Raw genomic sequence first — 27,126 nt, 5'->3', positions numbered from 1 at the left:
GGCGTGAGGCGAGCAATGAACAAAGCGCAAGCAAATGCTAATGCAACTGAGCCTCTCTGCATCACAAGGCAAAACCGCAGCATTTGGGGAAGACACTAATGCGCTCATTGCAGATGCTTTTGTCCCTGAAGTGTATATCACGATTTATTTCCCGCACTAAATAATTTACCGATAAAATGCGTGCGCGCTGGGGAGGTTTGGGGCGACGCGCACGTGTGAGAGCGTACCTGGGTGAGCTCAGCCAGCTGGTCTGGTCTCGGAGGGCTCTACGGCGATCGGGCCGGCTTACCAAAACAGCGTGGTCTCCTGCTTACCAGCGTCCTTGTTGGGAGAAGCCTTCCTTTGCCCGATCCCTCTGGCTCACGCGGCGCCCATCAAGTCATGTGAGCGCGGTGCACACTCAACAAGCACACGAACCACGGCCGTTGCAGTTCGTCCAAAGGTCCGTCGGTCACTGTCAGACACTTCGGTCAATCAAATCCGCGGCACAGTTTGGTATTGTGGAACGACGACTGCATATCGTTAGTCAAGCACAGCGTTGCGTGATGTGCCCTTGCTTTCTTAACTGCCGCCGTTTGTCGCAGCTTAACAGTGGAAATGAAACGATTATCCCCAGGACTGCAGCGGGAGAATATGCAGTAGGTTTCAGGGTTCGAGTGAGAATCAAAACCCCACAGCCAAACAGTGAAATTCGAGGCGAAATTCACTGGTAGCGAACCCTACTAAAACCGTATGTTATAGACGTTTCCTTTGACGTGCATTCACCGCAACGTATTGGTCGGACGAACCGAATCAGTCTGCCACAATGTCCCTCTGTTCCCACACGTCTGAGGGCAAGCAAACGTCATCTGGAGTCGAGCCCAGACCGGTGGTGCAGACTCACCACAGAACGGCTCCTCCTCGCGCGTCACCAGGAACAGCTTGCCGCGCGCGCTGGACCGGTCGGCGTAGTAGCCCATCTGGCCGCAGACGTTGCTGCCGCCGCAGGGGAAGCAGTCGCCGGCCAGCAGGCTCTCGTAGCTGTCACACGGCACCGCCGGAAACGTGCAGAGTGGCGAGATCGAGTCGATGAAGAAGCGGTACGAGCGCCGGTGGTTGCAGAGCGAGCGGCCGTCACCCGGACCGGCTGCGGCGGGGAATGGAATGATCAGTCTAGAGCTCCTATGGTGGGACACGGGGATCAGTCGAGAGCTTTTGTTGTGGCACACGGGGGATCAGTTGAGAGCTGCTGCTGCGGGACACGGGAAACCAGTTGGTAGCTGATGCTGCGGGACACAGGGGATCAATCGAGGGCTGCTGCTGCGGGACACGGGGGTCAGTTTAGAGCTGCCGCCCGCACGGGGACGCGCCGATGCTCATCGTACGCTGTGGCATGAGATGTTTCCTTAGTAGTGCACATAAGAATATGAGTGAACAACAGAGACGAATTTGACGACCACTTGTGCAGCACCGTTATCATAATGTTACTGTAGAGCTTTTGGTTCTTCTACAAAGCTGCTATGAGGGCCAATCTGAGTAATGGATCGTTGTAACCTTCGTTACTTGGACCCGTCTCGCAAATTTCATATCCCAGCGCTCCAGTGAGCCGGTTCCTTACACCAAATGAGGTCACTGAAGGCCCCGATGAAGAGGTTGGTGCAGCCCTTCTGCATGCGGCCGCCGTTGGGGTAGAAGTCGACGTGGCCAAGCTGTTCTGACGTGCCGAGGCCGCCCTTCAGCAGCGAGTCGCCGTTCGAGTGGATGACGTCGACGAAGTGGGCGTCTGTGGCGTCCAGACGAGCCGAAGGCGAGTAGCCTTCGAACAGCGGCCCGGCCGGGTCCAGGCCTGGGGACAGGGTCCAGATCTGAGGACAGGGTCCAGACCTGGGGACAGGGTCCAGATCTGAGGACAGGGTCCAGATATGAGGGGCAGGGTCCAGATCTAGGGACAGGGTCCAGATCTGAGGACAGGGTCCAGATATGAGGGACAGGGTCCAGATCTGAGGACAGGGTCCAGACCTGGGGACAGGGTCCAGGCCTGGGGACAGGGTCCAGATCTGAGAGCAGCGTCCAGACCTGAGGACAGGGTCCAGATATGAGGGACAGGGTCCAGATCTGAGGGCAGCGTCCAGACTTGAGGACAGGGTCCAGATATGAGCGACAGGGTCCAGATCTGAGGGCAGGGTCCAGATCTGAGGGCGGACCCAGATATGAGGGACAGGGTCCAGACCGGGGACAGGGTCCAGATATCAGGGACAGGGTCCAGACCGGGGGACAGGGTCCAAACCTGAGGACAGGGTCCAGACCCGGGGGCGGGGTTCAGACGACACTCACAGTAAGCAGAAGAGAAGGCGGTTGCCCCCACTTCGACGTTTCGAAAATTTAGCATTTGCCCTGTAGAAGTTGACTGCAAAAGCAACCAAGATGGCTTTCGCACCCCCCCTCCCCCGAATTTTGGAGACCTTTCGGTGCCCTGGGACGATAGCTAAGTAATGGACGATAATCGCTGAGATGAGCTTGTGGGGGAGAGCCGTGTGTGGGGGGAGGGGGGGGGGGGGGAGCAATTTAAGAGCCACACTGCGAAGCTGGTATGCCCCGGAGGACTTCACTATGGACTGACATATAGCTTACCAGGGACAGGATATTCTAGTTATACCAAATCTTCGCTCGTTTGGCAACGCACTCAGATATGCCGTTGGACGCCCATCCTGGCTGAGGGAGACACACGGAGAGGTGATTGATGTCGATTACGGCTGGCTTCTGCCAAAGTCGGCATAACTGGACAAACAGCCGGCACGGACAACAAGCTAATCCGCGAGAATCAGTGAAAGGAAATCTCTTCGCTGTCCTGGAATTTTGTGAGAGCTGCATGGGTGTACAAATACACTCACGCCCCGGTCTCCCATAATCTGATTTGCCGGGAGTTAATATGAAGTAGTCACAGTCCTTTGCTGTCGGGACCGGCGGTGTTATACCACTGCATTCCTCTTCCCCTGCGGAAGGCAAGGGAGGTACGGCAAGTATGGTCGGGCATAGCCGTCAGCCAAGACACGGCGTTTCGTGATTCGTTACAGCTCCGCACATTCCTCGTGTTTCTTCCATAACACGGCTGTCAGGTCTCTGACCCATTTAAAGACGCGGGCCACTCGCAAACTCCAGTTCTCACGCTGTTTTCAGTTCTCATCCCGTTCCAGATTAAGATAGAACGTTCATTCATCAGCATTTCACTTCCGTTTTCTCCATTAGTGTTCTATGACGTCAATCAGTAAACCGCGAGCACTTCGTACGGTGAAATAAATTCACGCCTTCGCCTTTCCCACAGCATGCTATGTCATCTTCAGCATGCTCATAAGATGGTGAAAGCTTGAATGACGTTTCTGAGAGCAATTGCCGATTGATTACCATCCAATTATCAACCTCCGATACACAACTCAACGTGGTACTGTGCTGCTTATTCTACTCTCGCCACTGCTGCCTCAATGTCCCACGGCCATCTGCAATGTTCTCCGTATAAAACGTTCGGCGTACTCCTATCATTCACTCGAAATAATCTTGCCAAACCCCCTCTAATTCGTTTACGCGTTACCGCCATTCATCTGCAGCTCATCATGACCATAACCTCGCAATCTCTTTGTTGTAACCTTCACGTACCCTTACCGTTCCCTCCCATTTTATCACCCTCTTACGTCTCCCATCGTCCCCACGTGGATAGAGCGTATCCGCTCACGTTCCTTGACCACCCTCGCGAGCCCCCCACCTCTCACCCCACTTCATCCGCTTACCAGCATCCAGTATCCCATCCCTATACACCTACACTACAGCGCCCCATTCTCCTCATATCTTATGACATGATCCCACCTCTTCTCATGTCCATCACATCACCTCACTTCATATCATGCCCATCACATCACATATCAGCCTTGCACCCGCTCACATTCGCTCACATCTCATAACATCCTCCCATCTCCCATCTCGCCTTTCAACATTCTCCACACACCCGCGGCGCCCGTCACCGTCCCTCCAACCTCTAGCGGCCGTCATCGTCCTTCGACCTCCAACACTCGTCATCTCCATCCGAACTTCAGCGTCCGTATCCGTCACCCTGACTTGCAACGCCCGTCATCTTCCTCCTGGTCTCCAGTGTCCGTCACCGTTCCTCCGACCTCCAGCGCCCGTCGTCGTCCCTCTGGCCCCCAGCGCTCGTCACCGTCCCTCTGGCCCCCAGCGCCCGTCACCGTCCCTCTGACCTCCAGTGCCCGTCATCGTCCCTCCGACCTCCAGTGCCCGTCGTCGTCCCTCTGACCCCCCAGTGCCCGTCACCGTCCCTCTGACCTCCAGTGCCCGTCATCGTCCCTCCGACCTCCAGCGCTCATCACCGTCCTTCCGACTTCCAGCGCCCGTCGCCGTTACACGTCAGCGACGGTAACGCAGCGCGAGCGGCGAAAGCCGTCCGGCCGCCGTGACCCCGCCGTCCGCCCCGGGCGCCGTTTCGCCGGCTCGCGATGTTGTCGCAGGTCAAACGGCGCCGGCGCCTGAGTCAGCGGCGGCGCGCCCTCGCCGCACCGCGCCGAGAAAGCGCCGACGCGCCGGCGAGTCGGTGACCGGCGCGAGACGAGAGCATCCCGAAGACAGCGGCCGTCAGGCGCGGAGGCGTGGCGGCGCCGACGGCCCGGCCGGGCCGGCCTCCGGACAGGCTCGGGTCGGACGTGGGCGGGTGATGCGTGAGCTGGGAGCGGAGCAGGACCAGGAGAGTCGATGGACAACTCGCAGATGAGGGAAGATGAGGGTAATGGGGAAGAGAGGGCGGCATTGTCAGGGTGTAAACAAAACGAATGCAAATGAAGGATGAACTTGGTCAGTGACTGACTACTCGAGAAAAATGACGAATATATATATATATATATATATATATATATATATATATATATATATATATATATATTAGGCTTTCCTACTTAAGCCTAGCATACACAGCATTGTAATCATTACATATAAAAGGCTTTATCACTGTTCTAGAAGGCCTTTCGCTTATCCAAAAGAGCTTGAAAGACAACATTTACACCAATGGAAAGCTTCCCGTTTTCATTTGCCGCGATAGCCTAGGAACAGTTGTATCACAGCACGGCCCAAACGGGCTCCGATGTAACTACTCGGCTTTGTGCTGTATGCACCATGGTCCTCAATACTACCGAGAAGGCCTCGAGAAACCCGGCGGGAGGAGATCGTAGATAGCTGCGAGAGCCTGGACCAAGCGAGGCAGCTGGCCCCGGGCGAGACGTACAAGGTCCCCGTACGCCCCCATCACCGTTATTACTTTTCACTTTCGGTGAGGGCATTTACCGAAGATGCGAATGGCAGGGGTCTGGATTTCACTTTTACTTTTGTTCGTGTAACGAGCGTTCATGACCGTGCCCCGCGCCGTTCATTTTCTCGTCACGCCCACCGGCAGTCAGCCAGCGGAGATGAGCGAGCGAATGGTATGCGTTATGGCGGGTCGTTAAGGGAGTTGAAAATCCGATCAAGGTCATGAACGTAAAAGCATCATTTCTGGTGTTACACTCGGAATAATTCTAGTAGGTGTAGCTCGTGCAACACAAAGTTTTTATCTCACTGCAGTTGTTTTTGGGTGTAGAGTAATGATATGTTGGTATGCCCTTCTGTAACGTTTGTACATTTGGACGAATCCTAGAGCGGGCATGCAGAACATAAGCGTGGCAACTAAACCAACGATACCTTCTTGGAAACAAATTAAAAGACCCGTGACCACGACATAAACGCATGCAATGTCGAAATGGGATGGAAAAACTTCACTTCGCTAAGCGGCCCGCTTTGTAGGTATGGCTGAATCATCCTGAATCATTTGGCGCAGTTTTCAAGCACACGGATTCTCCGCCACGGCCGGCTTCGTGCGGTGTCTTAACACAATGTGACAATGAGGGGACCGGCCGCTCTGTCGCAATTCGAATCGTCATTCACTAAGCGGTGCCGCGACTGGGATGCCGGCAATAGGCGGCACTGCGGGTGGCGGCTCCGGTGTCCAGCTGAGGCCGGCAGAGAGAGAGGGAGAGAGAGAAAGAAAGAGAGAGAGAGAGAGGGAGAGAGAGAGGGAGAGAGAGAGGGTGAGAGAGAAAGGGATGGAGAGAAAGAGAGAGAGAGAGAGGGCGAGAGAGAGAGGGAGGGAGAGAAAGAGAGAGAGGAGGTGAGAGAAACAAGAGAGAGGAGGCTGCGCGGGGAGGAGAGGAGGAGAGAGGAGAGAGAGAAGAGAGAGAGGAGAGACGAGAGTAGAGAGAGAGAGAGAGAGAGAGAGAGAGAGAGAGAGAGAGAGAGAGAGCACACCGCGACGCGGCCACCGCGAGTGACATCTTTTGCCTGCTCGGTCACGGTACGTGAGGGTCGGCGACTCACTAGGTCACGGTACGTGAGGGCCGGCGACTCACTAGGTCACGGTACGTCGGGGTCGGCGGCTCACTAGGTCACGGTACGTCGGGATCGACAGATCACTAGGTCACGGTACGTCGGGGTCGGCGACTCGCTAGGTCACATTACGTCGGAGTCGGCGACTCCCTAGGTCGCAGTACGTCCGGATCGGCAGATCACTAGGTCATGGCACGGTGGGGTCGGCGGCTCGCTCAGTTCGGAGTCAGCTAGCGGCTGTCTGTTGGAGCTACGGCTGGCCCACCATTTGTAATCAGCGCCCGGTGGCCGGCGATATGCTGCCCAAATACCACGTGTGTCGACATGGCTGTCGCAAATCAGATATAGCCTATGCATGGTGAGAGGTAGGGTTGCCTCACGCCTAGGCAATGGTGATACATCCGACGAAGTTCTCTACCGGCAGCTGTTCTCTGTGGGCTGTAGAGCCAACGAGATTACACCATGAATCGCACGCCTCTGCTCATCGGCGCCCTATTGATGGCTGAGTTTGCTTCGGTCGCTGGCGTCACAGCCTCACAAGCCGGCCGCCGACGTGACGTCACAGCCTCAGCCGGCCACCGATGCGACGTCACAGCCTCACAAGCCGGCCGCCGATGCGACGTCACAGCCTCACAAGCCGGCCGCCAACGTGACGTTACGGCCTCACAAGCCGGCCGCCGACGTGACGTTACGGCCTCACAAGCCGGCCGCCGACGTGACGTCACAGCCTCACAAGCCGGCCGCCGATGCGACGTCACAGTCTCACAAGCCGGCCGCCGACGTGTCGTCACACCCTCACAAGCCGGCCACCGACGTGTCACACCCTCACAAGCCGGCCGCCGATGGGACGTCACAGTCTCACAAGCCGGCCGCCGACGTGACGTCACAGCCTCACAAGCCGGCCACCGACGTGACGTCACAGCATCACAAGCCGGCCGCCGATGCGATGTCAGAGTCTCACAAGCCGGCCGCCGATGCGATGTCACAGCCTCACAGGCCGGCCGCCGATGCGATGTCACAGCCTCACAAGCCGGCCGCCGCTGCGACACCACAGCCTCACAAGCCGGCCGCCGACGTGACGTCACAGCCTCACAAGCCGGCCGCCGATGCGACGCCACAGTCTCACAAGCCGGCCACCGACGTGTCGTCACACCCTCACAAGCCGGCCGCCGATGCGACGTCACAGTCTCACAAGCCGGCCGCCGACGTGACGTCACAGCCTCACAAGCCGGCCGCCGACGCGACGTCACAGCCTCACAAGCCGGGCGCCGACGTAACGTCACAGCCTCACAAGCCGGCCGCCGACGCGACGTCACAGCCTCACAAGCCGCCGCCGACGTGATGTCACAGCCTCACAAGCCGGTCGCCGACGTGACGTCACAGCCTCACAAGCCGGCCGCCGATGCGACGTCACAGCCTCACAAGCCGGCCGCCGACGTGACGTCGCAGCCTCACAGGCCGGCCGCCGACGTGACGTCACAGCCTCACAAGCCGGCCGCCGACGTGACGTCATAGCCTCACAAGCCGCCGCCGACGTGACGTCACAGCCTCACAAGCCGGCCGCCGACGTGACGTCACAGCCTCACAAGCCGGCCGCCGACGTGACCCCACAGTCTCACAAGCCGGCCGCCGACGTGACCTCACAGCCTCACTAGCCGGCCGCCGACGTGACGCCACTCGGCTGAGGTGAGGACAATCGACTCACGCCAGCAGGCATGACGGCCTCGTGCCCTCCAGGCTTTGCGGACACAATGTGCAAGCGTGTGTCCGTGCACTCAGTACACAGTTGCAGCACTGTACGCCTGTTGCATCACAAGTGTGTGGTTGCGTGGGTTATTCCCTGCATGCCCACGGACAACAGAAACTCCAACGGCTGGGAGCTAAAACAAGGTAGATACGAGCCCTTCCATGGTTTAACCGATGACGCGCCTGCACGCCGACGTACATGTTACCAAACTGCACGCTTTCACTTGTCTCCCGTGGAGATGTACGTTCATCACTTTCCTTGTGTTCGACGAATAACTTTGAGGTTTGAAATGTCTGTTAGGTAACGTTCTGAAGTGACAGAGGAGACCAAGGTGGTGCCCGAATGAAATGAGTCTTTGAAAATGTATTTCCTTGTTTATATTACGGGGTGTGTAAATCAGCAACTACGACATAGTGGTCAGTCGAATGACTGCACGTTCTCCAACTGCTGTGCACTGAATCGTTTCGCTCGTCTAGGGCCTGTTTGCAACTATTTCAAAAGCTTGCTGTTGCATGATACCTAAGAGCCATGGTGTCGAGATGACCAGTCCACCAGTCAGCTTGTTACACTGACGCCACCACGACCAATGGCCGTGGCGTCGTCATTCCGGTGAGGTGCGGGCCGGCAGACTGACGCCCCACAACGCAGCGGGCTCGTGGTGGGTTCCCAAATAAAACATGGTCATTCACCGGGCTCACCCAAAACGATTGTCTCTTGGGTATGGCGTGAGATGAAATTGTTATGACGTGACATGACATATGATCATGGGCGGGAGTGGGGATGATGCGGCGATAAGATTGTGACAAGTGCTGGTGGCGTCATCCCTTTTTCCAAACGCTTTAAAATTGACCGTGGGAGACTTGGACCTTGTGTCTAAGTGCTTCGCAAAAGCTATGTAATGAGCAGAACACAGCCCAGGCGTGGGAGAGCTATGGACACATTGATAGCACACATATGCAAGCCATGAAACACCTAGCAAACCAGCAGTCGCGGGTTTGCCAACCTCAGCTTTGGCAGCAAACAGCAGCCGCCATAATCCCCACATCAAGAACATGTTATGCAGCGCTGCTCCCTGATGTGTTGCACACATACTGCGGCCTGCAATCCCCAACATCAGCTCCATTGCGATGACCAGTTCGTTCGGGCTCTTGCGGGCTTCGGACTAAAAAATCTGAGCCCCACTCCGGCTGAGGGATGCGCGGGAAACTCGAATTCAAACTGACCTCTTATTCTCATTTAAGCTTCAGCAATTGCTGTGGGTTACTTGTTAATAGGAAAAAGCGTGTGATAAAAGGGATGGCTCGGCAAAAAGAAAAATTGTGTTGCATAGATATTAGCTGTGTTGGGATGGGTGCGTCTTGTTTGCTTCAACTGGTGTCGGTTTGGGTCGGCTGAGGTTGTATCTCAATATATATATATATATATATATATATATATATATATATATATATATATATATATATATATGTGCAGACAATCGACGATTTTGTGCTAACAAGCTTCTCTATGCATTGTTTGAGATAACGGACTTCCGTATTTGCAGTGTCGTTAAGCTGAAAAACTAAAATATATCATGTATCCGTGTATGTCTAAGCTTTACCAACGTTAAACACTAAGAATCTAACTTAAGAATCTTAACCCCTGCAATTACATTTTTGCTTCCAGTGCTGAATCGGGAGGATGCCAGGGAAGGTTAGGATAACGCACGTCACACCAAGCTTGGCTGGTTTACACCAGATACTCGTGTTTTGTTTGTTTACTCCGGCCCCATGATGCCCATACACAAACAGCGTACGACATACACGCGCGCACGATACGACAATGTCGTATCGCGCGTGCCCGAGTCCTGGTTTCATCAGATGGGAATCAAGGGTTTACTAGCGCCCACCGCCAATGTGTTTTACACCCATCGTAATGACACGTTTAACTGCACCACATAAAAGTGGCCAATTTAATCAATCAAAAGCATGGTAGGAGCCGAGCAGCGTGGTCGGTTCACGTGGGCGGGCGTACCTGTGATGCGACTGATGTTGCCTCCGAGTTCCTGGCCAGCGAATCCAGAGACGTGGGCGCCCAGTGAGAACCCAATCAGGTGCATGTTGTCCAGCGAGGCGCCGAACCTGCGGTGCGGCGAGATGGTCGGTCACTCTCACTGATGCAGCTCAAGCCTGGTCTACAAGAGACAGCTAGATTTACATCGTATGAAACAGGCCACACCAGTTAACTTCGTGTTTTGTGAGTGACGGGCTTTCGTTCGTCAAAGCTAAGTTTTTCGAAGCATCTTGCAACATGTGCTAGATTCCTGATAAATGGAGCTGAGTGGATCCAGGCCAGTGGTGATGAGTTTATACGCATTGTGAGCCCGTGGGTGTGATGCATATTGTCGCATTGTATTGCATCACATTACATTGCATTGTATTACATTGCATTCGATTAGATTGATACATATTGCATTGCATTCTATAAGGTCGGATTACATTGCATGACATTGCATGGTGCATTGCATTGCATCATCAGAGGAAATTGCAAAACGTGGCTGTGAGAGCGAGCCGAGCCACGCTCACCACGCCTGTAGCCGGCCTGGCCTGGCGTGCGCTCGTCCGTGTCACTCAGTGCACCACCTGGCTGCCACGTCACGAGCGTGCAAAACGGCGGCGTGAGCGGGATTCATCCGTCGGGCGACGACCGCCGAATTTCACAGGCCCAAATCCCACCGGCCGGAGCGGGCGGGTACGACCGGCGGAGAGCTGGCGGGCACGACCGGCGGAGAGCGAGCGGGCACGACCGGCGAAGAGCAGGCGGGCACGACCGGCGGAGAGCTAGCGGGCACGACTGGCGAAGAGCTGGCGGGCACGACCGGCGGAGAGCGGGCGGGCACGACTGACGGAAAGCGGGCGGGCACGACCGGCGGAGAGCTGGCGGGCACGACCGGCGGAGAGCTGGCGGGCACGACCGGCGGAGAGCTGGCAGGCACGACCGGCGGAGAGCTGGCGGGCACGACCGGCGGAGGGCTGGCGGGCACGACCGGCTGAGAGCTCGCGGGCACGGCTGGCGGTATCGGAAAGATCACGCGACGCCAGAGGGTTAAGGACCACGCGAAGACGGCGGGTTGAAGGGTCATGCGACGACGGAGGGTCGAAGGGTCTCGCGACGATGGAGGGTCAAGGGCTACGTGACGGCAGAGGGTGGCAGGGCCAAGCGATGACGGAAGGTTGAGGGGCCACGCAACGACGGAGGTTCGTCCGGTTGGTGGGCGGTAAAGGTAGAGACCGTCTGAGGAGGTCAGGCACTGCTGCCAGGCGGGACAGGTCACGCAGTTTGGATCGACGAAGGGTGGATTGCGCTGGAACTGGGGGATGAGGAAGCCAAGGCGTTGCGGACGGGTGGCTGTGAAAATATCCCGGAAACGGCTCAAATCGAAAACAAGTGTCGGCGGTGAGCGGAAAGGTGAAACACTGGTGGCGGGTGAGGAGTAACTAATGATCTCGATGACGGATGAGAAATGTAACTCACGGAGCACAGCCCGGAAGCGAGAGGACGAAGTGACGCTGTTCCCGAGTCACAATGTGAGCTGACGCCGGCCGAGCGCGGAGGTTAGGGTGACTGAGGCGGCTTTACCTGACCCTGCGAAGTGAGCTGGCACTGTCGAGAGATAGCGACGACACGGCACTGGCGCTGGGCGGCCGCGCATCCCGTCAGCGCCGGCGCCACTCTACCTCCTGACCTCTGATCTGACCTGACCTCCTGTCTGACCTCCTCACCTGTTCACCAGCTGTTTGATGAGGATGGCCACCTGGCGGCCAACCAGGCGCGTGTTGACCGCCGCGCGCATGTAGTTGGGCGTGGCCGCGCCCCGGTCCCAGTGGACGCAGATGACGTTACAGTCCAGCTGGAGAGGAGACGGAGCTGGTCACGCGGATGACTTCGAGTTCCTAATGCTCGGTGAGGCGTAGGCGCACGCACATGCCGGATCTCGAACCCGTCATGTCTGATTAGCGTAAACCGCGAGAGGCATTCCGCACTCGAAAGGCGTCAATGTGTCGGAAAGGAAGACATTCCACCTACGCTGTATTGTTATCGCTGAATGTGTCGAATCATCTGTTTTATTATGCTGCCCCTTCCTCGATTATGATACATTGTCATGGTTTTAACCGGGTGACACACTGTGGCAGCGATCGGTTGTGGTGTTCTCACGCAAGACGATTCAATTTCGTGAAAAGTGTTCTTGCTTGGTTTTCAGCTGGAGGCCCGGAGGCCAAGACCTTAGGTAAAATAACAGGGCCCCGCCTGACTGCACAGATTACACCTCTGGCTGGAATAAGCTTCCATGTGCCCCTTCACAACTCCGACCTTCTACCCCTCATACCGGTAGAACCCCCTCGACGACGATGATGGTGTGAATAACGGCGGCGATTACGAAAAACGATCTGCGGCCGCACCGCTCGCTCGTGTAACCCCGTACCGTCTCCGTGGCCGGGCCGGACTGGGATTCCAGCTCCTTTGCGTAAGCGGCGTGGTCAAGAGTAGCCCGGGCCGCCATCCATCGGCAGCGGTGTGCTCGGGCGCCTCACGCAACTCGGGCCGTTGCCACACCCTCGCGCGGACGGCGTGACGGGGTCGCGCGGCGTGACGGCCGGCGGTGTGGTAACGCCAGCGTACGCAGCGTGCGCCTCACAGTTAGGCGCCGTCGCTGGGCGTTGGGTCGACGCCTAGCGGGGACGCCGCTACCAAGGCTGGTGTCGCGTGGTGACTTAAGACAAGGGCGAATGACCGTAGTACTATGCCAATGGCCGCTGCATTCCCGCTGGCGACCATAGGTCACATCGAGGTCGAATCGAACCGAATCGGTTCCGCGGAGATGGTTTGAGGTCTGCCGACCAAACAAAACCAGTTCCGAAGCACAGACAGGCAGACAAAAGCTCCCCTCAGCATCAATCCGTGACAAAAGTCGTAAAGCAGGTGCGCGACCGCCAGTGCCGACGCTTTCTACAAAGAGGCTGGCCGGGCGGTCCTGGACGCTGTTGAGAGCACCAGTACAATAGAGGCAGCAGCCTGTGCCAGCTGAGGGTACCTGGCGGCTTCCGCAGCGCCAGAAAACAAGGTCACAGCCGTGGTCGGCAGCGGCACGGTCCACTTGTCTGCCGAGCCCGGCGGCAAGATGACCGCCGGTGGCTTTGACGCAACGAGTTCGCCGGCCGCCTCCTGGCCTCTCGGGCGGCGACTGCGGCTAACGGCCGCGCCGCCCTCCTTGTGAAACCCAGCATGGTGGCGAAACTAGGTGTCTTCGCGCCCGACCTTGGTGGGTCAGCGTGGTGGCGGCGAGGCGGCGCCGACGACGTCGCGGTGGCCGTGCGCGGCGGCTCGCCACGCGCGACGACCGGGGTCGGCTCCGCACGGTCGCCCGTCGGTGCCGATCAGGCCCGCCGTCGGCGTCGGCAGGGGCGCGTCCGGCGCAGCCCGGCGGTGGGGCCCGGTGGTGGCGGCGCGGCCGGCGCCTGCCTCGCCAGGCACCTGGGGCCGCCGTTCCGGGCGCGTCGCGCGCGATCGCAGCCGGCCCGGTTCTCACCGTGGGCGGCGCGGCGCGGCTGTCCGTGACCGCACCCATTGTCGGTGTGCCGCCGCCCGGTGCCGGGTGAGGGGCGGGGTGACGGGGTGCCGGCTGGACCGCGCCGCGCCAGTCACCCGCCCCGCGCCGCTGGTGCCACGCCGTGTCGACGGCGAGGGTCTCTCGCAGGACATGTTCACTCCTCATCTGAGCTGTCCTGTACCAGATGAATGTACCAAATGAATCATCTGGACTGCGTCCGAGGCATTATCTAACCTGACCTGAATTGGCACGAGACGGCTGCGCGCCACCTTCCGGAGCGGCTGCCTGCCTGGCGTGGCTCGGGATTTTCAGTCCGTGCCTGCACCGACCTGTGCCATACAGGCTAACTATTTGTAGCGCAGCATTTCACCAAAACAATGGCCGTCGTTTCAGCCAGCCGCCGCCCAAGACACAACCTGTGCCAGCAAGTGGCACAGAGCCGGTTAGCAGCAGGTCTGCGAACATGAAGCTAGCCGCTCCAATAAACCTCAGCACGATACACTCGTTCGGAGCTCCGACACGGTGCGGCCGTGTGCCGCCGGCGTTCCGCTGAGACGGCTAAATCTGACGAGAGAGAAAGATCGAGGTGTTGTTGAGCTGGTCGCGGTCCAGTTCGTTGACCTGGACTTCGTTGTGTCTTCGGAGGCGTGTACACACTGCAGGCGCAGAAGGTCTGGCCCACATCGTACCACACCCAGAGCTACGAGTCAGTCTGCGTGGCCAATGATGGTGCCGAAGCGCATCTGCCCCGAGCCCTGGTTCTCACGAGGACTATAATTGCCTTAATGTGGCACATCTTGCGTCTAGAGTGCCTTCTTCCAGTCGACAGACGGTATGCCCGAACGTCGCGCCACCGGTAATTAAAGCGGCGCTATCTTTGCGCGGCGCCACTCGCAGGAAACGAGTTTACCACTCCGACTGAAACCGCGGCGTGCCGCCCGCCTGTCAGACCCTGCTTTTCGCCTGGCTGCGTCCGTCACTACTAACCCCTGGCCACGTGATGGCCCGAGGCACCGAGGTCAGCGATGACGAGTGAGGCCGGTTGGCGAAAATAAGTTTGGTCACGCGGCACCTGGTGTGTGCTTGTGCCCGCTCGCGGACGGCCGCGACGTCACCTCAGGTCGGTGTGCACGCGACAACATCGTAGCGGAGTACGGCCATCACTGCTGAACGTCGGACATTGTAGCCGACCGGCCGGATTGGCAGCCCCCATCGGCCGGCCGCGCCCATCTGCAGGGCGCCACCCCGACCCGTCTGGCCGGCGTCACGGCTGGCGACCGGCCGCTGCCGCCGCCGCCGGCTGGAAAGTCGCGCGGGCGCGTCCTTGCCGGGGGCAGCGACCCGCAGCCACCCCGCTCGCGCTCGGCATCCCCAGCGCTGGCGGAACCCGGCCACCGGTGGTCGAGGTGCACCGGTGGGAGGCAGCGAGGCGCGCCGGTGGCAGGCACCGGAAAGCAGGTGGTGCCGTGCTGCCGGTATTACATGACAGCAGTATTGTGCCGCGCAGTAGTATTGCGCAGAGTGACAGCAGTATTGTGTAGTATTTTGATGGTAGTGTGGTGCGGTGTGGCGCTGTGCCCCGCTTACTGCTGTGTTTCTTGGCGGTGTCTCAGGGCGGTGCTGAGCCGCGCGAGAAACTGACGACACTGCACAAATCCTCCATACTCGCCTCCATACCGACTTAGCAACTTTCCTCACCCCGTTTGCCGATGCCAGGTGGTATTTGTCAACCGAGAGCAAAACGAATGCCCATTTTTGCGGCGTGTTTGCCCATGGTGCACGAGTGAAACGCAATGTGAGTGCACTACACATGTCTTCAGCCGTCCCATTTTGGTAACCAGAAAGCGCGCTATCCTCAGCAGATACAGAACCATTCAGTCCTGAACAAATCACCCCAAGTGGCCACTATTCTGCGCGTGATCCAGCGCGCACTGACCGTGGTCAGCAGTGCCTGCCGCATCTCGTGGGCCCAGACGCGGTTGCAGCTGCTGCCGAAGCCGTGGATGATGATCTTGGTGGGAAGCGAGCCGTTGAAGGCGCTGATGTCCAGCTTGCCTGACTTGTAGGTGGCCGTCTGCGCTAGGTCCGGGCTCTTGCGGCCGTACAGCATGAACGTAGTGCCGATCTGCGGAGGAGCACCGGTTCCGTGTGGAGATCTCATTGATGCCACAGACTGCGGGGTCGGTGCGTTATAGCATGGCTAGTCTATTGCGTCACTGATGGACGAGAAGCCGGTTCAAGGACTACTCTAAATGCCATAGCTTGAGACGTGACAAAATGTGTGGTTCTGTCTAGAGCTCCACGTTACAAGCCGTTTTGCAAGAGCACGTTAGCCAGCTGGGAGCTCATCAACGCGGAACCACGCGCGCAGGCCGCGGCCGCCGGGCTGTGAGGCGCTCGGCATCCGAGCGGTGGATACCTCTTCCGGAGGCGACGGCAGCATGTCCAGGTAGTCGAACGGTCCGCTGTCACGGAAGCAGCCCAGTTCCTTGTAGCAGACCACTTCTTCATCACGTTTCCAGCGTCTGCAATGGTACGGCCAATCCAACGGTTATCAAAAGGGAAGGAACGGAAAACCTAACATGGCGTATACGGCTGCGAGGGTCAGCACTGTTCATGCAGCGTTTCGCAAGGCGCGTCTCACTCGTTCCATGCGTCCGCACCTCCTGCTCCGCCCCCCCCCCCCCCCCTTCTGGCCGATGTCCCATTAGCAACTGTTTCCCCTATTCCCCTATTTTCCCCTATTCCCCCTTGACAGAATGGGGTATCATGTCACATGGACAGCTTAAATGCCTTCTGCTCTTCATTGTTCCGAGCTCGTGACAATAACCGGTATGCCCACGCACTAACATATCTCAATCCTAACCACACGCGTAAATCATAACTGTGAACTGCATCTGTAAAATCTAACGGCACGTGACTTTAAAAAGTATTACTCAAAAAGGTGGATGCCCCAGGATCAAACCAGTTTTACAAGGGCGGAGCTTGGTACAAACCTAGTGTTTGGCTACCCACGAGCACAGCGGTGGAGCGTAATGAAACGCCGAATTTAGTTTGTAGTTAATTGTCTCAGAGACCAGATTTATTTTAGTAATAAGAAGCGCGTCCAGGCAGCACTATACATTGTGATCAGGTCAGTCAGATGACGCGGCATCTGTTTACCAATCAACCACGCAGGATCGGACTCTGTTCAGATCACGTGGTGGGAGGGGCAGCGACCGATCTCCACGCAGCTCCATGAGTGACTCTCAGCAGGGTCCACAACTATGTGCAGGGTGCAGCTTCACCGGCGGCTGGTGTTCAGCTGACGCGGCTGTTGCACCAAACACTCCAGCGGCAACGTTTAGCCGACGTGGCCGTTGTGCCAGCCGTGCCGCAATCCGTGCTGGGAAGTCGAACAACATCACAAGCACTCGCCTCTGCAGGCAAATCAGCCGCACGCCGTCGTACAGCAGCGAGCGTGCTACTGCATAACAATGAGCGGGCCCGTGCTTCTCCTGCCTCTCGGGGATTAGCGTACGTGACTGAAGTCTGCTGCTTCTTGTTATGCCCACCCATGGAGAAGTCACGGACAGGCGCATGGTGTGCCTTGAGCGCCTCGCTTTGATCTCGCGTGCCAACGGGCCGGTGCCCCGTGGTAACTAGATGGAACTGAATTATCTCCACGTGCAATGTTACAGGGCTCATTCGAGTGGAAAGATTTATTTAGCAGAAATCAAGCTTCCTTCGGAGACCAGAGGCGAGTCAAAAGGCTCTCCAAAACGCTCTGTCATTCTCTGAACAGGTGCTGCGCTGCACAACGAACACCAATCGCCTATTCCATGCGCCTGTGAACACATCACACCGGTCCAGTTTACCTTTCTCTTGAACTGAATGAATTATGCCCAGTCTTTGTTTCCGTTGCAATCCAAACTGCAAATGATGTTATTGTTTTCGTGCCTTTTTAACGCAGATGCACTCTTTTCGACAATGGATAGCGTGTGAAAGTGCGAAATCATCCAGCAAAGCAGAAGTTTATCCCAATGGGACTGACAAAGGACGACAAAGCCGGAAACAGTGTGCCCGGCCCGTAACCACCGGCACCGCCCACCAAAGCCAAAAGCTCGGTGCCGACGATTAAACGCATATGTGTATATATACATATATATAGCCATATATATAGCCATATATATATATATATATATATATATATATATATATATATATCCATATATATATATATATATATATATATATATATATATACCCCTTTAATAACTGCACGATCACGACGAAGATTTCACTGAAGAAAAGAGGACTGATCTCTGCATCCAAGTGCGTAGTATTCAACCGGCCAACTGCGCGCGTTTACGCTGTTTTCCGCCAGCAGTGGCACTAAGTTGTCGGCAATCTTTTCACTAGAAAGTTTGTGAGTCGGCTATTGAAGCAATTTGCATGCGCGTTCGGCCCCTGCACTAACACCGCACGATAAAGCCATACGAACCGGCGCTAGTTAACACAACTGGCGTGACCATGGCGACCGACTCCGATGCCGCCCATTTCGCAAACGTGCGGATCGTGCGGCGCGAACGTTCGTCACGTTCTCACTGGCCAGCGCCGTTTCCGCCCGGCCCCGTCACGAGAAGCCGGCCCGTGGTGACACGGATTGGGCGGCGGCGCCGGTGCCGACGGGGCGGCGGTGGGCGCGGCGCGAGGCTCGTGCGGCGGGCCGTCGAAGTCGCGCTCGCCGACCACCGCTGAGGCCTGGCACACCGCCGAGACTCAGCGCACAGCGAGACTCAGTCCCGGACCCTGCACGTCCTGTCGAGCCGGAGACCGAGCCAGCACGGGTCCCGGACCCTGCACGTCCTGTCGAGCCGGAGACCGAGCCAGCCGAGGAGTTGGCCTCCGCGCTAGCGCCGGCTGCGTGGGAGGGCTGACGGCTTGCGGTCGTGTCATTGGGCTTTACGGTACACTCCGCTACTGAGGCTACATGGCGTTCGCACGCCTCCTTGTCAGCGTAATCGTCTTATTGTCAGCGTCGCCGGTGCGGCCCCCCTCCTCCACTGGTTGCGCGACACCTGGGGCGTAGCCGTGCCTCCGGTGTCGCCCCCCCCCCCCCCTCGCCTACGCTCACGGGCGATAATAGCAATTATATGCATATGACTCCGTTGAACAAGTACGTTGACGGATTGTATCAAGTATGCAGCAGAAATGGCTAGCTGGCAAGGCTTGATGGCCATTATCTGGTCATGAACCTGTAATGTTGCACCATAATCGTCCCATCTCGTTTTGCACCATTTGACGGTTCCAGACCGTAATTGTCTCCCTCCTGTTTCGTTCCGCCAGGACGACATTGCTTACAGCACAATGGCACCTGCCTCTGACCTGCCCCACCTGATTCAACGGGTGCATGACGGCATCATGAATGTTTCAACGACCATTAGTTTTCCAAGAAATAACTCCAATGAGTCAGCTCACAGTCTCTGGCCGCGGAACAATTTAACGTGACCTCACCAGCTCACCAGCGTCATGGCGACAAGCACAGCCCCACCGGGTTCGGTGGGACCCGGACGCAGGTGAATTTGGACAGATCGTGATTTTTCCAATTTTTACGATATAAAATGACCCGAAATCGTATTGGACTCCTATAACTTGTCAAGCATCATTTTACGCCCGAACATAATTTTTCTGCCTCACAGTCTTTTGGCGCTTGGTATAAAAACATGCCAGTGACTATCAGATACCTGTAATCGCCAGATGGCCACATAGCAGCGTTTCAAGCCAGCTTTTATGCATTGAGGAAGTCAAGTTTAAAGGCGTGCACACCACATATGGGCGTAAGTGTTTCGTCATTTATGTCTGGCGCATCTGGGCATCTAGTTTAAACGGCTACGGTTGAGCGAATGTTAGGTATCTCACAAGTTAGCACCGCAGTGCTTCCACGTGGCTTGGAGACAGCGAGAAGCGTCAGCCGGGTAGTTGGCGTGCGTCATCAAAGTGAAAGAGATGTTGCGGGGAAATCTAGCTGGCAGTAAAGCTCAGCTAAGCCCATGTGTATCAAAACAAACAGGAGTAGAAAGGACCCGTGCAGAGGTCATTGCGCTTGTCATTGGGGGCTCTGTGACGCAGTCAGCTGCTGAGGCTGAATGGCGTCGCCTGCTGCTCGCCTTGGCAGGAAGGGCGGCCACCGCGGGGAATCGAAGCCCGCACCTCTGGTTTCCCAGACGCCAAAACGAGCGAGGCGCTTCAGCGGCCGTGAGGCCATTGTATGAGGAGATGGCGGTCAAACAGCGACGGCGGTGTGCGGCGAGGACTGTCTAAGCGCCGCGCCGGAGGGCCGCGCATCCGGACCGGGATGGTGAGGACTGTCTGAGCGCCGCGCCAGAGAATCGCGCACCCGCGCCGGGACGGCGGTGTGCGGTGAGGACTGTCTGAGCGCCGCGCCGGAGAGCCGCGCATCCGGACCGGGATGGTGAGGACTGTCTGGGCGTCGCCGGACCGGGATGGTGAGGACTGTCTGAGCGTCGCGCCGGAGAGCCGCGCATCCGGACCGGGATGGTGAGGACTGTCTGAGCGTCGCCGGACCGGGATGCTGAGGACTGTCTGAGCGTCGCGCCGGAGAGCCGCGCACCCGGACCGGGATGGTGAGGACTGTCTGAGCGTCGCCGGACCGAGATGGCGAGGACTGTCTAAGCGCCGCGCCAGAGAACCGCACACCCGCGCCGGGACGGCGGTGTGCGGCGAGGACTGTCTAAGCGCCGCGCCGGAGAGCCACGCCGGAGAGCCACGCCGGAGAACCACACCGGAGAGCCGCGCATCCGCGCCGGGACGGCGATGGCGAGCGAAGGGATGGGGCGGGACCGAGCACGGCGGAGTCTTCCACACTCACCGGCGGTGTTTGTGAGTGCCGCGTCGTAGGGCGTAGTCCCGCATGGTGCTCATCACGCTGCGGAAGATCTCGGCGTCATTGCTCTCGTCGTACGCCTCCAGGCCGGGGTGGGAGAACAGCCGGAACTCCCCGGCGTGCGTGGACGACGGCGAGGGCGAGAAGGGGCGACTCGAGAACAGCGAGCCCTGCACGCCGACCGGACTAGTGAAGCAGACACCTGCCGAATGCAGAGGGCGCGCGTCAGAGCGCAGAGGCGGCACAGTAAACGGAAATTTGTCGGCCGAGCGCCAGAGAGAGAGAGAGAGAGAGAGAGGGAGAGAGAGAGAGAGAGAGAGAGAGAGAGAGAGAGAGAGGGAGAGAGAGGGAGAGAGAGAGTGAGGGAGAGAGAGAGAGAGGGGAGGGACAACACATCGGAGTACAGCAACAGGGCTAGTCAAACAAAAGCCTGGTGTGGAGAGAGATAGAGATAGAGAGATAAAGAGACAGGGAGAGAGAGCGAGAGAGAGAGAGAGAGAGAGAGAGAGAGAGAGAGAGAGAGAGAGAGAGAGAGAGAGAGAGAGAGAGAGAGAGAGAGAGGGATAGGGGGGGGGGGGGGGGTATGCGAAAACATAGCGACCGAACAATAGTTTATTTCCAACACTGGACAATAGACGGATTGTTCTGTGCCCTACTGACGTGACACGATGGTGTGATGCAGTTCCCCGCCCCGTCGGCCTGTTTGTTCCCCATTGCACTGTCCGGCCAGTCTTCACGCACTGCCAGTCCCGCAGCGGCATCGGACAGCGTTACAAGCGTCCGCACTTAGGCTGCTCATGAGCGAGAGCAGGTCTCCTGGTGGGAAGCCCCGGCCAGACCACACCGAGGCAATACGGTGCCAGCCGACGGTGGACGGCTCCGCCCGTGCGTTTACTGCCGTGTTTTCCAGAGCTTACTTTCGACGTCACATGCGCGTTGCGCAGCGGAAGCGATATCCAGCGTGGCGTAACTCTCTGGGAAATGGTGCTGCATTAGCACGTTCTCCCCTCAGAGCACGCCCACGCCTGGTGATAATACGCTGTCATCTGACACTAATGGTATTATACTGATAGCATGAGATCAGCGTTCTGAGTAACGGCGAAACACGCGGGTGGCCTTCGTAGGGCAAGCAGTCCCAGGGCTCGGGTCAGCGGTGCTGCACCGGCGGCGGCCGGGTGCCACGGCTCCGGCGGCTGCATCGCCTGATCTAGCGACGGGGTTTCCAGAGACGTCGCTGGGTGTCGCGACAGCACGCAGACATTTGAACAAAGCTAAGCAGGCTTATTACCAGCACGGGGTGTCAATTTCTGCTCTTCTTTAGGGCTAAGATTGGTTTGATGCTAGAACGTAGGCTTAGGCTAAGAATATCTGGTACTGGAAAGCCACAACCGAGCATAATTTTCGCTTTCACACCAAACCCGTCTCTCGGGGAAATTTTTTCCTGGTCATAATTGCTACGCTGCATGAATAGCAGACTTAGTGATGCACAATACAATTTTAAAAACTAAACATTAGCAGCTGTCAAAATAACGTATGCCAAGCCCGTTCAGAAAAAAAAGATGCGGGACGCTAACAATGTCGGGCCCTGCCCTCCCCAATATGATTTAAATACACCAAACCATCTGTAGGCAGTTGTGGACGGGATTACCAAGAAACGGTTCTGCCGCCAGCTTTCAGCGTTCAGGTCGTAACACATCCGTACTGTTGTGTGTGGGGGGGGGGAGGGGGGAGGGGTCTGTGTGTGTGTATGCATAATTCGTGCTGAAGAATCCTGGGGAGATGCACACACTCACACCCATGGAGTGTCAAAACGTCGAGGTGGACCACATACTCACCCAAGGAGCGTCAAAACGTCGAGATGGCCCACACAACTACACCCACGGGCCGTGAGGTGGTCCACACACTCACACCCACGCTACCACCGCAGCGTTCCGCTGACTGTCCGAGTATGCCATCATAGTGTGACGTCATCCCTTGAACGCCGCCGCCGGCGGAGGGTGAAACCTTGGCGTGGAGCGAGCGAGCGAGCTCGGCTTTCGGCAGGCCGCTCCGGCAATGTCATGACCGGCGCGGGGGCTGGTTTCTCTGCCCGATGCCCCTGACGCTTACGCGCCACTCATGGATTTCACCAGACCGGTTGGGGCCGGGGGGAGGGGTCAAGCTGCTCCACGCCTGGCACGGGCGTGCTCGTCGGCCGCCGATGTCGCCAGGGCGCGCGCGCGGTGTCTCCATCTCCGATTCCGGCCGTTTGAGCGGCCTGTCCCCGCACGGCCGCGCCAGCGCCGCAGGACCCAGACCGATGGGCCTGCAGAACTGAATTAGGTTAGCCTCCTCCCGTGTTGACGCAGTGCGTGGCGGCAGGTGTGAGATCGAGTGGGGTGTTTGTGTCCGCGATCCAATCTGGCGCGTGAAATGCTGTCGTGAAAGGACAGGTGTGCGCGAGCCATGCAAGACGCATTTCGGTAAATATGGTTTGTGGGACACAACAGTGCCAGAGGTGCTCTAGTTAATGGACGCATTTTGGGAGCAAAGGGGAGGAGGATTTGAAAAGTGTCACGTGTGAGAGAGAGAGAGAGAGAGAGAGAGAGAGAGAGAGAGAGAGAGAGAGAGAGAGAGAGAGAGAGAGAGAGAGAGAGAGAGAGAGAGAGAGAGAGAGAGAGAGAGAGAGAGAGAGAGAGAGAGGAGAGAGAGAGAGAGAGAGAGAGAGAGAGAGAGAGAGAGAGAGAGAGAGAGAGAGAGAGAGAGAGAGAGAGAGAGAGAGAGAGAGAGAGAGAGGAGAGAGAGAGAGAGAGAAGAGAAGAGAGAGAGAGAGAGAGAGAGAGAGAGAGAGAGAGCGAGAGAGAGAGAGAGAGAGAGAGAGAGAGAGAGAGAGAGAGAGAGAGAGAGAGAGAGAGAGAAGAGAGAAGAGAGAGAGAGAGAGAGAGAGAGAGAGAGAGAGAGAAGAGAGAGAGAGAGAAGAGAGAGAGAGAGAGAGAGAGAGAGAGAGAGAGAGAGAGAGAGAGAGAGAGAGGAGAGAGAGAGAGAGAGAGAGAGAGAGAGAGAGATAGAGAGAAGAGAGAGAGAGAGAGAGAAGAGATGAGAGAGAGAGAGAGAGAGAGAGAGAGAGAGAGGAGAGAGAGAGAGGAGAGAGAGAGAGAGAGAGAAGAGAGAGAGAGAGAGAGAGAGAGAGAGAGAGAGAGAGGAGAGTGGAGAGGAGGGAGATAGAGAAAGAAAAAGCAGAATATAAGTTTTGGAGAAAAGAGGAAGGGAGGGAGGGGCTGATCGAGAGGAGGTGGAAAGACGCATTGCTAGAGCATAGTCGCAGAGTGATCAACCGGTCCCCTCCTTGCCGTGCGCTGCCCTGTCACTCTGCTCCAGACAGACAGGCAGACGGTTTTTTGTCGGCAGGCAAAACCAGCGGCCACCAATCGACCACTGACGGCTGGCATGCTAGGCGTTTTTACCGCCGCTGACGGCTCGTGAATGGGCAGGCGGCGGGCAGCGGACACGTCCATCTGTGTCGGCGGCGGGCGGCAGGCGGTGGGAGGCGGGCGGCGGGCAAATCCATCTGCGTCGGCGGCGGGCAGCGGGCACGTCCATATGTGTCGGCGGCGGTAGCGGGCAGTAGGCAAGTCCATCTGTGTCGCCGGGGGACAGCGGACACGTCCATCTGTGTCGGCAGCGGGCGACGGGGGGCGGGCGGCGGGCGGCGGGCAAATCCGTCCGTGTCGGCGGCCGACAGCGGGCACGTCCATATGTGTCGGCGGCGGTAGCGAGCAGTGGGCAAGTCCATCTGTGTCGCCGGGGGACGGCGGACACATCCATCCGTGTCGGTGACGGGCGGCGGACGGCTGGCACGTCCACCTGTGTCAGCGGCGAACGGCGGGCACGTCCATCTGTGTCGGCGCCGGGCAGCGGGCAGCGAACACGTCCGTCTCTGTCGGCGGCGGATGGAAGGGTCTTCACCTCACTGGACGGCTGCCAGCTCACGAACCTCTCAGCTCGGCGGCCGTCCCGTCCTCTATAGACTCTCTGCAGCTGCTCAAGATATCGCTGCTCACCGTGCTGGCGCACCTGCTAGCGGTGGAGATAACCTGAAGTCTCATGGTTTGCTCGCATCCGCAGCTGATTTAAAAAACAAACTCAGGTTTCTCGAACATTATTCAGACCAGTGACACACCTGGTTTCAGACAGCGACATTTCTCCTATAACGTATATCATTTTAAGACAGTTGCACTAACGACTATTTTATTAGAAGTCGCTTCAAATAGCGCGCTGTCATCTAATTATGAGTTGCGAGCTCGGACAAGACATCCAGTCGGGGTGGAAGTCTCAGGGCGAAATAGAGAAAGGAGTGGGAGAAACTGAGATGGTATCATGCCCTGGCAGCTTGTGCCCGTCAGCACAATCGCGCACATCTCCTCGCAAAGAAACGGCGCGGTTCGAGCCCGCTGCTCGCCTCTCAACTCCGCGTGGCCTGTACGTATTCCTTGCCGTTGCTGGTGGCGCCACGCTGACCAAGTGCGCGCTCTCTGGCTGGGTGGGCACGCGCAGGACATCGGCGCATTTTGAGACCGGGTCAATCGTCACACTGCGTTCTCAGCCGCCCGGCAATGCCGCGGACAAATGTCTGTTGCGACGTACGTGCGCCGAACCGTGCGATCTGATGGCACGCGGAGACCCCGCAATGGTGCGTGAAGCGGGCATTTTCATTGGACCGTTTGCATGGGGCACACCGCGGCCCCGCGCCGCAGCCCCGCGCCGCGCCACCGGGCGGCACCGCATCGTCCAATGAAACAACCCCAAATGCCGCTTCAACTGTGGGAGCTGTGGCCACCACTACGCTGATATGTGCCCAACGGTGCGGGTCTTGACCCGGGGCTCGGCCGCGGTCGACCATAACTGGGTCGGGCCTGGCTGCACGGCTAGCTCGTCAACACCAGGTCACGACAAGGTCACGACAAATGGGACGCTCAAACAGAACAGGCACACGGCGCCCGAACATGGGCCACCGGGTCCGGCACCGTCGCGCTCGGCCCGGAGAGGACACGCCATCACCATTGTCTGGTGTCGTGGACGGAAACGCGAACATGCGAGGCGACTGGACAACGGATAGCCTGCGCCCGGCCGACACCGAACAACGGACAGCCAGCGGCCCACGTCTAGCACTGGACAGCGAACAGCCAGCGACCGGTGTCTGACACCGGACAGTGGCAAACATGAAAACGGCAACGAAAATAATGCAGTGTATACAAAACGGTGTGATGCGGAATGTGCGAATGGGCACCGAAATCTCAACGTCACAAAACAGCACCAGATGTCATGCAGACACCAGACGCCAGACAGCGGGCCGCAGACAGCTGAACAGCGGACGCTGGACAGCGCAGACACCAGACAGCAGAGAGATAGCTGCGCCAGTGGACTAAACAAACGCTGAACTGCGTAGCAGAGTACCGGCCATATGCAGCCCGTGTAGTCTCCTCAGTCACCAGCCAAACGGCCAGGCCGTCCCCATCCGCCACACGAGTGCACACAAGGAGTTTGCCGCTTGCACCACCGCGACCCAAGTGCTTAGTATCCAACTCAAACAGCCGCCGAGACTGCGAGCGTCGTGTCGAAAGACAGTTACACAAACACGCACAGTCATATATCCCTCACGCACTCACTTACAACAGCGTACGCGGACCACACGTACACAGGCCGGCGGAGGCCGGGCACCGATGGCGCCCGCGCGCTCCCGCCGGGCGCCTCCCTCTCACGCGGCCACCGTGCCGGCCGTCTGATGTACGGGCGCGGGCTGACCGCACTCCATGCGTGCGGACCACGCTGGCCGAAAGTAAAAGTGCGGCGTGATGATGGGGTGGCGCGTGTCGCGCGGCTCTGGGCGCGCCTGCAGCGGACGGCCGGACGCCGGGCCGGGCCGGTTTCACTTTTGTTTCAGCGTCCCGGGTCATGACCGGCGCCCGTGCAGAAAAAGAGAGCCGATCGGCCGGCCGGCGGCGACGCTTATTCAAATGATGCCGCCTCCCGAGCGTCATCGCCGTATCGGCGGCGACGGCGCGCTCCGCCAGGTGCTTTCTACTGCTCGTGTCACTCTCCTCGGCGCTGATGTGAGGTGCATGCTGAATTGAAGCGCTGGTGCAGCCAGGCACGGCGCCAGCAAACGGTGACATCTGAGCCTGCACCCGAAGGTTAACGCACGCGGCACCCAGCACTTGATGACCTTGTGGGGTGTCAAGCTATCCTAGGCTGACATGTGCACCCCTGGGCTCACTTGAAAACTTTTTAAAAACACGCAGAGGACTTGCCTCCTGTTCCCTGGCGTGACCTGGCGGTCGGCATTGACCTGTGATATCGAAGTACGGGCGTGCAGCCAGGCGACGGTAAATACTGCATCCGGCACTGAGTGCCATAATGGCCAGGATTCTAACCTGACCAGGATTCGCCAGATCATGACTGGGCCGTGAAAGCCGTCGTGTCCGTGTCGGCTTTAGCTGTGTGCAGAGTTACACTACTCGTGCCAACCGCCCACTC

The 27,126-nt window shown here is 57.9% G+C and overlaps 1 protein-coding gene across 1 annotated transcript in view; it reads right to left on the bottom strand.

Moving 5' to 3' along the window:
• The window catches only part of LOC119098187 (pancreatic triacylglycerol lipase), a 49,837-nt gene that overhangs the window by 5,949 nt on the left and 16,762 nt on the right, over nt 1-27,126 (bottom strand). The window contains exons 3-9 of the mRNA XM_037221113.1: nt 20,599-20,815; nt 16,147-16,252; nt 15,664-15,852; nt 11,902-12,029; nt 10,154-10,260; nt 1,598-1,825; nt 884-1,126 (exon numbers count right to left, since the gene is read on the bottom strand). Of these exons, the coding sequence (XP_037077008.1) occupies nt 884-1,126; nt 1,598-1,825; nt 10,154-10,260; nt 11,902-12,029; nt 15,664-15,852; nt 16,147-16,252; nt 20,599-20,815 (1,218 nt within the window). The remainder of the gene's footprint in view (nt 1-883; nt 1,127-1,597; nt 1,826-10,153; nt 10,261-11,901; nt 12,030-15,663; nt 15,853-16,146; nt 16,253-20,598; nt 20,816-27,126) is intronic.

Source organism: Pollicipes pollicipes, unplaced genomic scaffold, assembly GCF_011947565.3.
Source record: "Pollicipes pollicipes isolate AB1234 unplaced genomic scaffold, Ppol_2.1 Scaffold_4740;HRSCAF=5597_pilon_pilon_pilon, whole genome shotgun sequence".
Classification (NCBI taxonomy): domain Eukaryota; kingdom Metazoa; phylum Arthropoda; class Thecostraca; order Pollicipedomorpha; family Pollicipedidae; genus Pollicipes; species Pollicipes pollicipes.
This window is presented reverse-complemented; position numbering and strand designations above follow the sequence as displayed.